This window comes from Centruroides sculpturatus, unplaced genomic scaffold (genome assembly GCF_000671375.1).
Source record: "Centruroides sculpturatus isolate CEXI.00-Female unplaced genomic scaffold, Cexi_2.0 scaffold18, whole genome shotgun sequence".
NCBI lineage: Eukaryota > Metazoa > Arthropoda > Arachnida > Scorpiones > Buthidae > Centruroides > Centruroides sculpturatus.
In genome coordinates, this window is record NW_019384302.1 from 1,037,057 (window position 1) to 1,051,637 (window position 14,581).

Here is a 14,581-nt window from a genome sequence, read left to right on the forward strand (position 1 = left end):
GGGATACCTGTACATTAATAAATACATTACAGGATTGTAAAACGTTGAGTTTAAGTTTGCTTTTGTACGCAATACATGGCGAATGAGGTAATTTTTGTTACAATGTAACAGGCATATCGAAATATAAACATGTCTTTTTTAAAGAAAAATTCCAAAAATGTGGAAAGTGTACTAATAAAGTTCTTTCTAAGTTATTGAAAACTGTTATGAGTCAATGCATTTTTTTACAGTATAAATCTAAAATTACAATAGATGAAACATAAAAAAAATTTATTTGAAATATAAAATTCTAGCCATACATAATACATGATGAAAATCTGGAACACACTAAAAATCTTTGAAGGTAAAGACTTTTCATTAGATAGTACTTGGTTGTCATTAAAAGAGTCAGTGTTAAAAATGTCCCAGGCAATGCTTAGTGTATTTTTTTCATGCCTAGCCACAACTGGAATTATTGGATTTTAAATATTAAAAGATACTGAAATTGTTTTTAAGCCAGGAGAGGATGCTTGAGAGCATTTGTATGTCAAAGTAATGAATATAAAGAGTAATGCTGGTGGTTGCTTTGATAGCTATGACTAGACATGAAACAAGATGATAAGTGTTGTGTCTGGGACATTTTTAACATTGTTTTTAATGATGGCTAAGTGCTCTCTCTCTATTGAAAAGTTGACACTATCAAAGGTTTTCAATGTGATCCTGATTTACAGCAGATATTATGGCTAATCTTGCTTACTCTATGGCTAATAGAAACAAATATTTTTGACCATCTTTGACTTACATAAAATATCAAATAATATCTAAATAAAAATGTAAAATTTTTAAGATATATAATTGGGTTATTATCTTTTGACACATACTTCCATGCTGGATGTAATATTTTATACTTTGTATTAATGCATTTGCCACAGATTATCTTATGCAGATTTATTACAGGAAAGGATTGCATTCTTTGTCTATGTTGCTTCTTTCAAAATTAAGAAATATCAAAGCTCTGTATTGTTTATTGTAATGACACATCTCTTCTATGCCATTTTAAAACACTTGGAATGCCTGGAAGTTTATCTTATGATGATTTTAGATTTAGATCCTTATTTTATGCTTATATTTATAAGTTGTTGCTTTGTGTTTTTATTTGTAGAATCTTTATTTTGCCTCAGCAGATTGTACGGTGTGGGGTTAGGTCAAGCCATAGCATATAAACTTTTACTTTTTATCAAGGAAAGGATAAATTTCATTCAAAGTTGCAATATTTATTGTATTCAAATTTACACCTTTGATTCTCATTTTATCAATATCTTCTATAATATGGAATCCATAGATTAAAGTTTAAAGATCCATAGAGTTTAAAGTGTGTTGACAATCCATAGAGTTTAAAGTGTGTTGACAATCCAAAGAGTTTAAAGGATGCATGCACAACATTTCTGTATAAACTTTTTTCATTACCTGAATCAACCAATTGTTTTGTTGCCATATTTTGTAAGATGGTGCTAACTTCTGTATACAGGGTGTACCTAAAGTTTGTAGACCTTACAAAAAGTTATAAAATCAACAAGTTGGCATATTACAGTAGGATTTACATCAAAAGGGTTGTCATGGAGGTGGATTTTTTGGCATAATAAAAATTTTTAGTTTAAATTTCACCAATAGAGGGATAATCATCATCATACAATCAGAACAGTATGGAAAAAAGAAGTCGATTTGGTATAGCATTTATTCATTTGCATTCATACTACAACAGCAGTTGTTTAATGTGCCTGCCATGACAACCAATGACATTGTGCAAGTGAATCATAAGAGGCTATCTCCTAGTGTATATGTGAGACTTTAGGTAGTCCTGTAGCCAAAAATTCATAGGTATCGAGTCCAGAGATCATGGGGCCCATGCATTTTGCAGAAATGGCTCATTAGTCATTTTTGCCAAATGTGTTGATTAGGAATTGCTTCACAGGAGATGCTGCATGAATGGAGTCCCATCTTGCATGAACATGATTGTGTTAAGAAGATTGTGTGCATGCAAGAATGTCACAATGTAGTCAGTCTTTAATCATTTTCAAATAACACTGTGACCAGTTTACTGTAAAGGTTTTTCCTCCCCTTGTTTTACATGGCTCTTCAAAGAGAAAAGGTCCAATGAAAACTGATGCAGTAGTTGTTGTTCATGTAGCAGTTCTCTGTGTATGCATGTGAATTTTCCTTTGCTCATATTCTACAGTTACTCATATTAACAGTCCCATGCAAGTAACTATAGGCTTCATCTGTTCAGATGTTAAAAAGTTTTTAGGGATTTTCCTCAAGCTCTTCCAGAGTCCATTGGAAGAATTTATTCTGCTTCTCAGAATTGCTTAGTTTCAGCTCATTAAGAGATTTCAGTTTGTAGGATACAAATTTAACACACTGTGCACAATGCTTAACACAATTGTTTTGGATATACCTGTGTTTCTGGCAACTTCTCACACACTGCGTGTGCTGCTCATTGATTCTGCTGCCAGATCATCCATTTGTAAAGATACACAACTAACACAAGCCTGCGAGGACACTCTGCCAAGTTTGAAGCTTTTGTAAAGCTTTGTAGTCAATTTACTGCTCAAATAAAACAGTTTCACCAGAAGTGACTTATCTACCAACATTAACATTGAGTGTAACATGCACAATAACTGGATTTATACAAGTTACTTATGATACAGTTGCACATCTTTTTTAAAGGATTTAAGTTTGAATATTCTTGTGATGCAGATGTACAGTGCCCTCTATTGGTGAAAATTTAAACCAAAGTTTGTTTAATGCCAAAAATATCTGTCTCCTGTGACAAGCCTATTCATGCATACTGTACTGTAATACACCAATTTATTTATTTAATATGATTTTTAAAAAGTTTATGAACTTTTGGGACATACAGTACTTCCATGACAGAACATACAATGGAACCATGTAATAAATCTATGTTGGATCTTCCAAGGATTTGGGTATCACTTTTTAAAAACTTGGTCATTTAATATTTATGTTTTCATAGTTTATGTTTTTATTTTATGAAATTTTTATTGTTTATTATACTAATTATATCTCTATGTGCATGCTATTCTCGTGCTTATGTTGGTTTAATTTAAAAAAAATTTGAATTCCTTTTTTAATGTTTATTTTTTAAATTTTAATGTTCAAAAATTATGTTCTTTGCCTGAAGATGATATTGATAAAAATTTGGAAAGTGCTTATGTTAATAATAATAACTGTTTAATGCCAATAGACAGTAGTAATATCTTGTTTTAATGGGCAGAACATACAATGGTGGTTTAAAATTTTGACAAGCTTTCTGAAGCTGGTTTTGCATTAATTACATTAATTACTTGGGTTATGTATTAGATTGTCAGCATAATTTCATATTTTTGTAATACAAAGTTAAAAGTTTCAATTGTTTTTATAGGATTTTGTTTTCTTTTAGTCCTTATATTATGAAATAACTTATTATTTACATTTTTTATGTAAAATTCCCTATCTCAGGAGGGCAAATTGCATACAACTACTCTAATAGAATTTCTTATATTTGTGTGTGTGTGTTCATATTTACACACACACAGATACAAATTGCATAAATATGGTTTGTTACATAAAGTAGTTATTACTTGGCACTCCCACATTAGGCAACCACGAGCTTCTACTTTTGGTTTTGACATTTTGATTTAGAAATTTCTCATAACTTGAAGTTATTTTTTGTGCATTTTTTTGTGTTTCATGTTCATGAGGGTGCTTAAAAATCTCTTATCATTTAAAAAACATATAAAAAGAATTTTTGATTGTTTATGAACAATTTTGTTTACATTTAATGACAATATTACATATCCTTAGTGATTCACTCTCCATAATTGATTTAGGTTAACATTCTGTAAGTCAGCATAAAAAAATTTATTTATATTTAGTTACTCAAATTGTTTTATCTTTATTCTAAGTGTTTTGCTAAATCTCAGCACTTTCCAGCTTACTAGCTAATTTGCATGAACTGTATATAATAATTTTAATAAATAAATATTTATCATTAATTAATTAATTGTAACTATAATATTCTAGAATTTTATATAAAACTGATGAATTACAGCTGACTAGCATAACTAAAGATATAAGTGAAATCTTGAAAGAATTGCATTGTAAATATTGAAGAGTTGATTTGGGATAGTTTTTGTTTTGCTAGAATTATTCTCCATTATGATACAGGATTATTCTCTTAGGTGTAGATTAATTATATTTGTTAAATTTTATATATTGTAAACTAGTAGGCACATGGCACAGTCATGCTTGCTTATATATGATACAGTCTGAATAAAATATTTTTGTTTTAATGTGGATTGTATCTGCTTTCATTACAGTTAAATAATTATAAGGGTCTTTAGGAATCTGCAGGAATCAATAAATTGGATTGTTCATAAGTTACATAACATTATTTTTGTATTTTTCAACCACCATTTTATCCCAGGTAATGCTCCATAATGCATCATATAGCCATCCTCAAAATTACTTAATGCATATTTTAACTTAAGTTTTAGCCTTCTATATAGTTTGGCTAGCATAGCCATTAGTAAACATAAAATAAACTATATACTGGATAGTGAATAAGCTAAACTTCTACATATATTAAATTTATTCCTTAATTGTACTAAGAAATAATACACAGCAAGGGGTACTAAACATTGTTACTTTATTAATTATGTACAGTACAAAGCAATAACATAAACAGTAGGGTTTGCTATACAATTCTATGGAAACAAAAATTAATCATTGCTATCTGAGGGTTGAGATCCATTACATCATTTTTTTTAACATTTCCATCCCCTTGTAAGGCAACATGATGATTATGTGTATACCAACTGATCGAAATGATTATGGACAACCCTATGTTTATAAAACAAAGACTGATTTAAAATTGTGTTGATTGGCTCTGTGCAAGATGGATACTTGGAATAAAAAATTCATATAATATAACAATTTTAATTAAAATATTACTTTAAAAAATTAAGGAAGTAAATTTTAAAAAGCAAAATGGAACTACACTGGATTGTTGCCATTATCATCATCCTGAATGGGAATTGTTTTTATCTCACAGCTATGAACACAAAACAATTAGGAAAGTACGAGGGCGGTTTTTTTTCAAGCTCCGATGGTCCATAAAACAATGACGAGTGTAAATAACAAAATGAATTTATTTGACATAATCATTGTAAAGATTGAGGAATTTGTGATATCTGCAGACAAGCTTTTCCATAGAATGTTGCTGCTAGTGAATTGAGATGGCTTTAACAACATTGTTTTGAAGATCATCATTAATCTCAAACCTCTGCCCTGCTAGCCATGTTTCCAGTTCAGGAAAGAGGTGGAAGTCTTCACATATTAAAAAAGTTCCAAGCTTGAAGGCTAAATCTTTGAGTAGCAATGTTATAGTTGGCTTTAGTTAGGGACAAACCTTTGATGCATTTAAACACTGCTTGTTATAAGTGATTGTAAATAATTAAACTTGTTTATTTCCCATAGCTTGCCATTTTTATTTATTACCAACGAGAAGTTACTCCAAAAAACAGATCATTCTGTTATGTCACTTGATTTTAAGTCAAGGTAGCTTAACATCTTATAACTTCTACATGTTTCATTACTACCAACATGATTTACCTGACTATTGACATAGTTTGTACTATTGCTCATCCTTTCTATTTTATCTATGAAATCCTTCAGCCTCACTATTCAGATTGCTACAATCTTTTTGTATTCTTATAGTCGTTTTCCATTACTTTGATTTTTTCTTCAGCTTTGGATGCTGTTATTGGACTTCAATTTGAAAAAATTGTAGACCTATAAATGCCCACTGTCATCTGTCCTTCCTCAGTCTCAAGAACAGAGTTAGATAGATGAAAGATGAGACCAGATATGGAAATGTTACAGGCAGGAGGCCCCAATTAACTGTATAAGAACTTCCAATGCAAACTGGAAGTCATGCTATTTCAATTCAAAAATTTTCCCTCAAAAGGTCTTAGATAGATGACCAGCACGACTCTGTTTAAAGGAAAAGTATAATATACAGGGGCAAGTCACTACTAATTTGAAGTGGAGATCATATATTCTAAATTAAATATATGATTAAATATTGCAGCCTGGATTATGATGTCACAATAAATAATTGCTTGTTTTCTCTTTCATTTTCTTGTCAAGTTTGCTTAACCTATTCTTTCATCTTCAACTTCTTTGATATCATTTAACTGTTGTATTTCTCCATTTTCTAACATCAACTTTTTTATTCTCCATCTTGATAACTGTGATCCTAACAGATTCATGATTAGTCCTCATATACTGTTATACATATAGTTTCATGAGATTTACTTGTGACTAAAGTGGTTGGCAGATGTACTTATAAAAATTATTTTTATGAGACAGTATTATAATATTGAAATGAAAATGTAACAAGTAGAAATTTGTTAATTCCAATAATCCCGTTTATCTTCTTGATGTTTATTGGCTTGCACTTCATGAATCATAATTTTATGTTCTTTTAATAATACAGGAAAAAGTTTGACACTCTTGGTTTGAAGAGAAGTTTTTTTTAATTTTCGTAGAGATTTTAGTTTGAGTGTTTTCTTTTTGTTAAGTCTGTACTTTGCTGTTTCATTATGTTAAAATGTGTACAACAGTGACTATAGCTTGTAATCAAATTTTTGCAAACTAAATTATGGACTTTTTTAAAATTTAGAACAATATCAGAAGAATTACTTTAAAAATTTAATCAGCCTTATGTGCGTGATTAGAAATGGGCATTTTGAAAGTAAGGTCTAATTGGTTAGAAGGATTCAGAGAAACTTTTTTGGACATTCCTTTAATTAATGTAAACAAATTTTCACACATATTTAATTGCTTTTCATGTAATTGCATCCAAAATTGAGAAACTTTGTGTTGTGTGAAGTTAGCCACCAGATTGTTAACTAATTTTGTATGGTTATTCATCTCTTTGTTGCCGTCGAATCATCTTTCTGCCAAAAGTGCCTTTTGAGTGCAGAAATGGGTGGAAGTTGGAGGGCTTACAAGAACAAAGCTATAAGGTGGATGATGAAATATTTTGGTAGAATATCCATTCAAATGTTAAAGTACAGTCCTTTGTTATTAAGTAACAGTAGCCAAAGTTCTGTAAGGATTTAATGTTTGTTTCTTTTCAAGGTTATTGGAAACAACTTTTGATAACTTTTTTCTAGGTCACACAACTCTTATCTTCACTTATTTGTACTCCATGATTCAGGAATTTAATTGAAAAACACAAAAATTGTCTTTTGTAACAGGCAAGATGATAATATGGTGTTTCCACAATCTTATTTTGTCTGCTCATTTTGTGACATGATTTAAGAATATCTGATAGATATATTAGCAGTAGTGTTGTAAAGTACTATATTATTTTTCCGACTTTTCCAACGATTATCGACACTACTGCGTGCCGGAAATAGCCGTTCCCTAACGGGTACTTTACGCGGATTCGCATTAGTGTGCCAGGCCTGGACTTTAAGCGTGCACCGAATTAAATAGTGACAAAGTTTGTCAATAACATTTTTCTATGGCGCTTTTCTTTCGTTGGTGAGTTGGTTTTTCTTCTATTTTTAAGTTACTAAGGTGAATGGTGAGGAAACCTTCGTCCTGACAAAACATAAAACTTAAACAAAAATAGAATAATAAGCAAAATAAAAGTAAATAAAAATAATGCTCGGACTTTGGTTCCTTACAGTGTTTGACATTTCTTGTTTTTCTTCTGAGATGACAATGTACTAACAAAATTCTACTCAGTCTGTCTTTACAGACTATTAGCAGAACTTTCCTTCCAAATGCCTGTATGTATGTATGTTGCACAGTATATATTATAATCATTACAATTCTTCATACAACATGACATAATATAATATAAATTTAAACAGTTCTTGTAATTGTATTAACTGATAAAATAGTTGTTTTGATGTAGATTTGGCAAGTGTCTCCAAAAGTGAATAATTTACATGATGTCCCTTAATGTCTATACTTAAAAATTTCTACATTTGAATTGAGTTCCTTGTACTTTTAAATAAAGATAGTCATTTATTTCAAACTTCTTTTTTTTTTGTGAACAGACACAATTGTTAGAATATGATTATTATATAAGTTTTAATGTATAAATCTATGGAATAGATAAATTATTGTCTGTGTATAAACAATAAATTCAAGACTTTCATATTATACATGTTTTAATAATAATAATAACAAAAAATATTTTCAAAAGTTTTTACGTCCCTTTTCACTTCTTTATTAGAGACCCCTCCAGTTAAGTATTTAAAATTGCTAAAAAGTCCTTCTGGCAATTATATGGTTTAAAATATATCTTTGTATAGACTATGACAGATATACAATTAATTTCAAGTTGCTGAAATTTCAGACTTCTTTTACAGTGTGTTTCAAAGTTTCCAAACATAGGAAAAATTCTCTATGCTCACAAACAGTTCATATGTATTGTAACATAGATGGCACATGTGGATGCATCTCATTCATTCATAATGAAGTTGGTCAGTGTGTTGTCTATTTTACTCAGTGCACTGCAACCTTCAAATGCACCAAGGTCTAGGAACCAGATTGACTTTCTTGAATTCAAAGAATTTTCAGGGCTAGTTGGTGTCAAAATCTGACAGCATAGAAAAATTTTGCTTTTTAGACAGTTTTTATTCTTTCTTCTTTCCTTACAAACTTCTCTGCATCTGTTTTTTAATGGTGGTAAGTGTCCTCTACTGAATTGTTTTTAGCTTCAGAAACTTTCATGCTGTCTTTTTAGGAATTTTTGTTTTTGCTATCTGAAGTTTGACTTATAACTTTTCTCTATTGGATGTATAACAGTTTGGCTCTTTTTAACATTTTAAATCTGGCATCTCTTCTAGGGACCTTGGAGGCTGCGTGTGTGATACTTTGTTGACCAATCCCATTCCTTACAAATGAAAACTTTTTAATCACCCGTGGTTTATTACAAAATCCATTTGGTGTCATCAATATTAATGTTTGTATTTATGTATATTATTATTTGTTAGGTACTAAAATACTTTTCTTTATAGGTTTGTTCCAATACAACAAAGGCATCTGGCAGCTCATTTTGTAATCTGAATTCTGTGAGAGATTCTACTAATAAAACTTATGGATCAGTGAGTGATTATCAAACAAATGTTAACTGTAATTATACGCAAGCTTCGAGTAGTGCACTGGGTGACATTTCAATGTCTAGAACAATATCTTCTGGGACCTCGTCTTACAATCAGATTCCAATTTTTGACGTCGACATTGCTGGTCGCATCAGAGATAGCGACCTGTTCGAGACGTGCAGCTCGTCGCCTTCCGGGAATGCGAACATTTCAAATTCTCGACCGGAAGAACCATTAAATCTGTGTACGGATAAGAAGACCATCACGACGTGTCAACAGGATCTTATTAGTCGAATGGTCGATAAGTTCTTTTGTGATCCAAATGAATCTAAAGGTACTCTTTTAGATTCGTTTCTCCTGAGAATGAATTCTCATAAAAAGTTACCTTACTGTGATAAAAATACCAAGACTTCTAGTAAGTCTAGAGATGAAACCAATTCTTCAGATGGGGAAGTGGAGTGCGTTGGTAGTTACAAAACTGCAAAGGTACACTTTAATGAAAAAACAGGGTTGAATAAAAATGACAAGTCAGTTCATTTTAAAAATGATAAAAAAGATAGTGGTGTGAACATTGCAGACGACGAGGAGAAATTAGTGGAACAAAAGTCTCTGCAGAAAAAGTCACAAAATAACTCTTCTCAAAACCAAAATGCATCTTCAAAAATGGTCACAAATTCAGAAAAATTGCAAAACCCAACAGATGCTCTCAACAATGTCAGTGATGATTATGCATCGGAAACCAGTTCTCCTTCCAAAGAAGGCCAGAGAAAGTCTCAAAGATCGTCCAAAGGAAAGCGATACCAAGCTTTCCTAACAGAAGGTTTCCTTCATCCTTTGAAAGAACGTAAAATGATGAGAAGAAACAACAGCGAAGAACAAATCGATTGTGATAAACCCGTAAAAGAGGTCGAGGCAAAACCCGTTGGAAAACCTAACAAAAAACGAAAGGCAGTGGAAGTTCGTGACGGAAAATCCGCCACCAAAGAGAAGCAGTTGACTGACGATGCGTCAAGGTGAGCAATAGTTTAAAAGCACTAATCACCAGGACAAATATTACATGTATATAAATAGATAAGGCGTATTATATTATGGTATTATTTATTTTTCCATTTTTTGATTTGATTTATTCCTTAACTACATTCTATAATTTTATAATAAGTTATCAATACTAAATGGAAAAATAAAGTATACTATAGTATTACTATTTACCTATCATTAAATCTAAACACTGCTTCAGAGGTTTCAAGGTGTCAAATTAAGAATCATTGTCAAATAAAATAAATGAAAACATACAGTACAATAAGAATAATTACATATAAACCGAGCCTGACCTGTAGTAACAAAAACACGAATGTTTCTCTACAGTATCTTGTTATTGTAAAGAAAATCTTTAATCAGCTTTCCCCTGCTGTTGTGTATACACAAGGGAAAGTATCGGAATTGTGTCAAATTTGACCCTTGGAGTTTTTTTTACAAATATCCACATTTTGAGACCTCCTGAATCCAAAAAAGGCAAAAAATAATTGGTGTTTATTTTGCTTATTATCTCAGGATGGAATAAAGATTAAAAAATGAAATTTGGCATGATGGCTTGTATAAGGGGCATTGATGCTATTAAATTTCGGTGGTTAAAGGAGGAAATAAAAGGGTGTCATATGTCGAGAGGGGCAGGACCTAATGAAGATTTTATTCCTTATTAACATTTATACTTTCGGTATCTTGTGTAAAATCTCGAAATGATAAAACTACACTAAAGTTGCAACAGTTTAAAAGGTTAAATTATGAAAATACAATGGCAAGTAAAAATGCAGCAATATATTAATATTTGTTAGGAACCGAGAGAGAAGCCTGACACGACTATTCTTGGACACACTATATATAAGAGCAGGATATATTAAAATAAAGTTAACAGTATCATAGTTTTCTTAAGGCATAAAATGTCATTTAACAATTTAATGAGAAAAGAATTGATTCAGACGAGAATATCGTAATTTCAAATTCTGGTTAGTGTTCTTCAGCTTTGAGTTTAAACTCTTATATAAATACGTACATTGTAACAGTATGGCCACATAATGTCTGAAATTGTATTTCTGACAGTTTCTTCTGTTACAAAAAACTGTGTTCCACTGTTACTTTGCAAGTTTGTAATTCCATTTCAAGCATTGAATTCCACATTTCTCGGAGTGGCATTTTTTCATCTTCTATACAAAATTCATGTGTTCTTTTTAAAAGATTTCTACGACTTTTCTTGCATAATGGGCTGTCGCCATGTCTGGCCAAAAGAAAAAACTTTTCTTCTTGTAATGCTGATCTATGAAGGGTATAAGCCTGCCTTGAATGCATTAGTTTCAGTAAACTTCACTCACAATAGTGCCTTAAGAAATGTAGGGTTTAGATACATTGCCAAATCAGTCCATCATTCTCCAGATGAGATACTATTTGCAGAATTTAGCTTGAGATTTGATCTTTTACCGTAGATGACTTTTGGGTCTTCTGCATGCTAATACTTCTTGCCTGGTATGTACTGTACTGTACAGTACATCTGAAGGGTTGAAGGAAACATATGTTTTATTATCAATAATGAGGATTTTCTTCAAAGATGTTTCATACATTCTGCGACATCCTGATTTTGCTCAGATTTCCTGACTATCCCAGTACTTGGGCATATGTTGGTTTATATTTGCCTCAATCCCCAGCTTCTTTATTTTAATACAGGATATCGTAGACCTTTTTTGGGGGAATTTTCAATTTCTGTACCACAGTTCTTATGGACATCGACGGATCCTTACAAAATAAACTTTTTACTTTGTTTTCATTGGTTTTTTTGTCTTCAGTGTCCATGCATGCCGAATTTGAAGCTTTTTACCTTCGATTCCATTCTTATTATAACGTTCGATGGTGCGATAAATGCTTTTCCTTCCGATTCGTTCTTCCAAAAAATGATGAACCATTACTTTAAAATTTTGTATATTATTAAGCATTTTGCCATGAATTTTGAGGGTTGAGTTTTATTTTTTTAAAAATTATAAATGCCAATAACCAGTAAAATCATCATTGTCCGACACCACTGGAGATACGACTCGCTTTTCCCACCCCGTCGACTTTTAACCAAAATTTAATAGCATCAGTTCTAATCCATAAACCCCTCTACAAAATTTCAGTTTCTGACGAAAAGCACGGGGGTTATTAAGCTTGAAAGAGGAGGAACAAAATGGTGCTCCCCCATACTAATATCCAATCGGACAGAAAAAACCCCGAATGTTTTTGCATTTCTCGAAGTTTCGAGATTCCGAGTCAAATGTAAAAATCTCGGGACGGGTCTTTTTTGACCGATGGTCATACTTTTCCTTCGTTATATATAACAGCCGGGAAAGTAAAACTGACGAAACAATGTCACAGCGATAGATAATAAGTCAAGAAAACGAGCGTAGTCACTGAAAACGGCTCGGAACTTTGTGTCTTAAAGTTCCCGCACTTACAATAATTTGACCGGAGGTTAGAGTATTGTCGAGCGGTGTCGGCCAGGGATTCGGAAGACAGAGCTTTCGAGACGGGGTGCCAGTTTTCCCGATTTATCACCGCGGTGACACGGCTCGGTCCGAAACGTCCGTGTAGTCGTAGTCTGCGTAAGGCGCACTTTATTCACGCATCAAATCTGCTTTCCACGACTTTCGGAAGTTTCCTTTATTTAGACGTTTTCTCCCAGCTTCACTTTTAAGCCGGTTCCACCCGTTTCATCTACGGGATATATAAATAACATTGGGAAAAGTAATCAACGTATATTTTGCCTGTTAGTCCCTGTACTAGGACGGCAATTCCCAAACTTTTTCCAGCATTCGCTCCCCCCTCCCGGTTCCGAAAAGTTATGCCCGACGCCCCTAACTCATTCTTTCGGATGCGAGAAAGGCAGGGATAGATTCTTTGGAAAACTTTTCTACTAACCTCAAACTTAGCCTCTAACCTACGTCGTTCTCGGCATCCGGAAATCATTTAACGCCCCCTCTCTTCTTACCGTTTTAACAGAGGAGAGAGGAAGGTGGTCGGCTACCCGACCCCGGTTTACGGTCATCGTTTGGTACCCTGCCGCCCACTTCGGGAACCACCGTACCAGAAGGTGGAATGCACGGTACGTTTCCGGGTCTTTTTCGAGCTGTATATAAACTCGGGTGTAAGATGCGCATCGGCCGTTCGACGCGGGAAATAGTTGGATTTTCCACGCATTAGCCCGGGAGGATGTGGCCGTGGGAAAGATGCGAGAAAGAAACGAAGCGGCGCTTTTAGGGAGAATTTGTCTGCCGACTGAGGAAATGGTTTTGTCGTTTCAGTCGAGAAGAGGAATGCAACGGGAGTGGAGGCAAAGAGGAAAACGAGGCTCACGGGTCCAGGAAAGGCAAGAAGAAGAGCGCCGACAAAACGGGTAAGTGGGCCGGGGCTCTTCCAGCCGGGTTTCCGTCTCCGGGTGCTGATTCCGGTTTCTCCCCGCAGAGGCGGAAAAAGCGGAAGAAGAAACTCGACAGATGTCGCGGCGGAGCGCCGAAACGGAAGACGAAGAGGAGGCCGGCCGAAAGAAGAAGGCGGCGGAAGATAAGGAAGAGGAGGAGGAGGCCGAAGACCGTTCCGGTATGTCGGCGCGCCGGACGCTTTCGCTCTATTTCGGAAGCCGGTAACCATTTTTTTTTTTTTACCTTTGGACAGATTCCCCTCCCAAATTGATGCGGATGGACGAAGAGGCGGAAGCGGACGACAAGAATTCCCGCCAGCGATCGTGAGCGAGCCCGGAAAGAAACCCACGCCGGTCACCCTATTGTAATTATACACCTATTATATATATATATATATAAATCCAAATTTATATATATAAAAACGTAAATATATATATATATAAAATCTAAAGTTATTGTATAAAATGTGTACCGTCGTCTTAACGGGAATGTATTGTTTATAATAAACTATTTATAAAACGTGACGCGTGTGGTTACTAACCGACGGAGCCGTTAAAAATAATAAATATACTTTTACCCCGAGAAGGACGCTCGCGCCTTTGGTCCATTTGGACCCCACCGCCCGGAGGAGGGCGGTACTTCGCCGTCTAATCTCGTTTTCGGCGAAAGAAGGGAAGAAATTGGCAACGATTAAGAGAAGAGCGGAAACTTTCAAAAAATTAAAGAAGAGTTCATCCTCCTCCTTCTCCTCCTCCTCCTCTTTTCGCGCGGCGGCATCGATCCCCGCGCCCGCACGCCATTGGCCGGCCGTTGCCAGGACAACGCGGGAAGAAGGGAGACGGGAGAGGAGAAGCGGTCGGGGCGGAGCCGGCGCGTCGGGCGCCCGACCGTCGTCGCCGGTCGCCCGACCCCGGACGCGGATTCGGCCGGCCACAGGTGGGTGCGCCTTTCTCTTATTTCCGGCGCAACGTC

General features: G+C 34.2%; 1 protein-coding gene across 3 annotated transcripts in view; it reads left to right on the plus strand.

Annotated features, from left to right (window-relative positions):
* The window catches only part of LOC111615554 (glutamic acid-rich protein-like), a 103,203-nt gene extending 89,072 nt beyond the window's left edge, over positions 1-14,131 (plus strand). For all 3 annotated transcript variants that reach the window (XM_023357064.1, XM_023357130.1, XM_023356991.1), the window contains exons 4-7: positions 9,084-10,180; positions 13,493-13,584; positions 13,653-13,787; positions 13,863-14,131. In XM_023357064.1, coding sequence (XP_023212832.1) covers positions 9,084-10,180; positions 13,493-13,584; positions 13,653-13,787; positions 13,863-13,936 — 1,398 coding nt within the window. In that variant the 3' untranslated portion in view covers positions 13,937-14,131. The remainder of the gene's footprint in view (positions 1-9,083; positions 10,181-13,492; positions 13,585-13,652; positions 13,788-13,862) is intronic.
* The last annotated feature ends 450 nt before the right edge of the window (positions 14,132-14,581 follow it).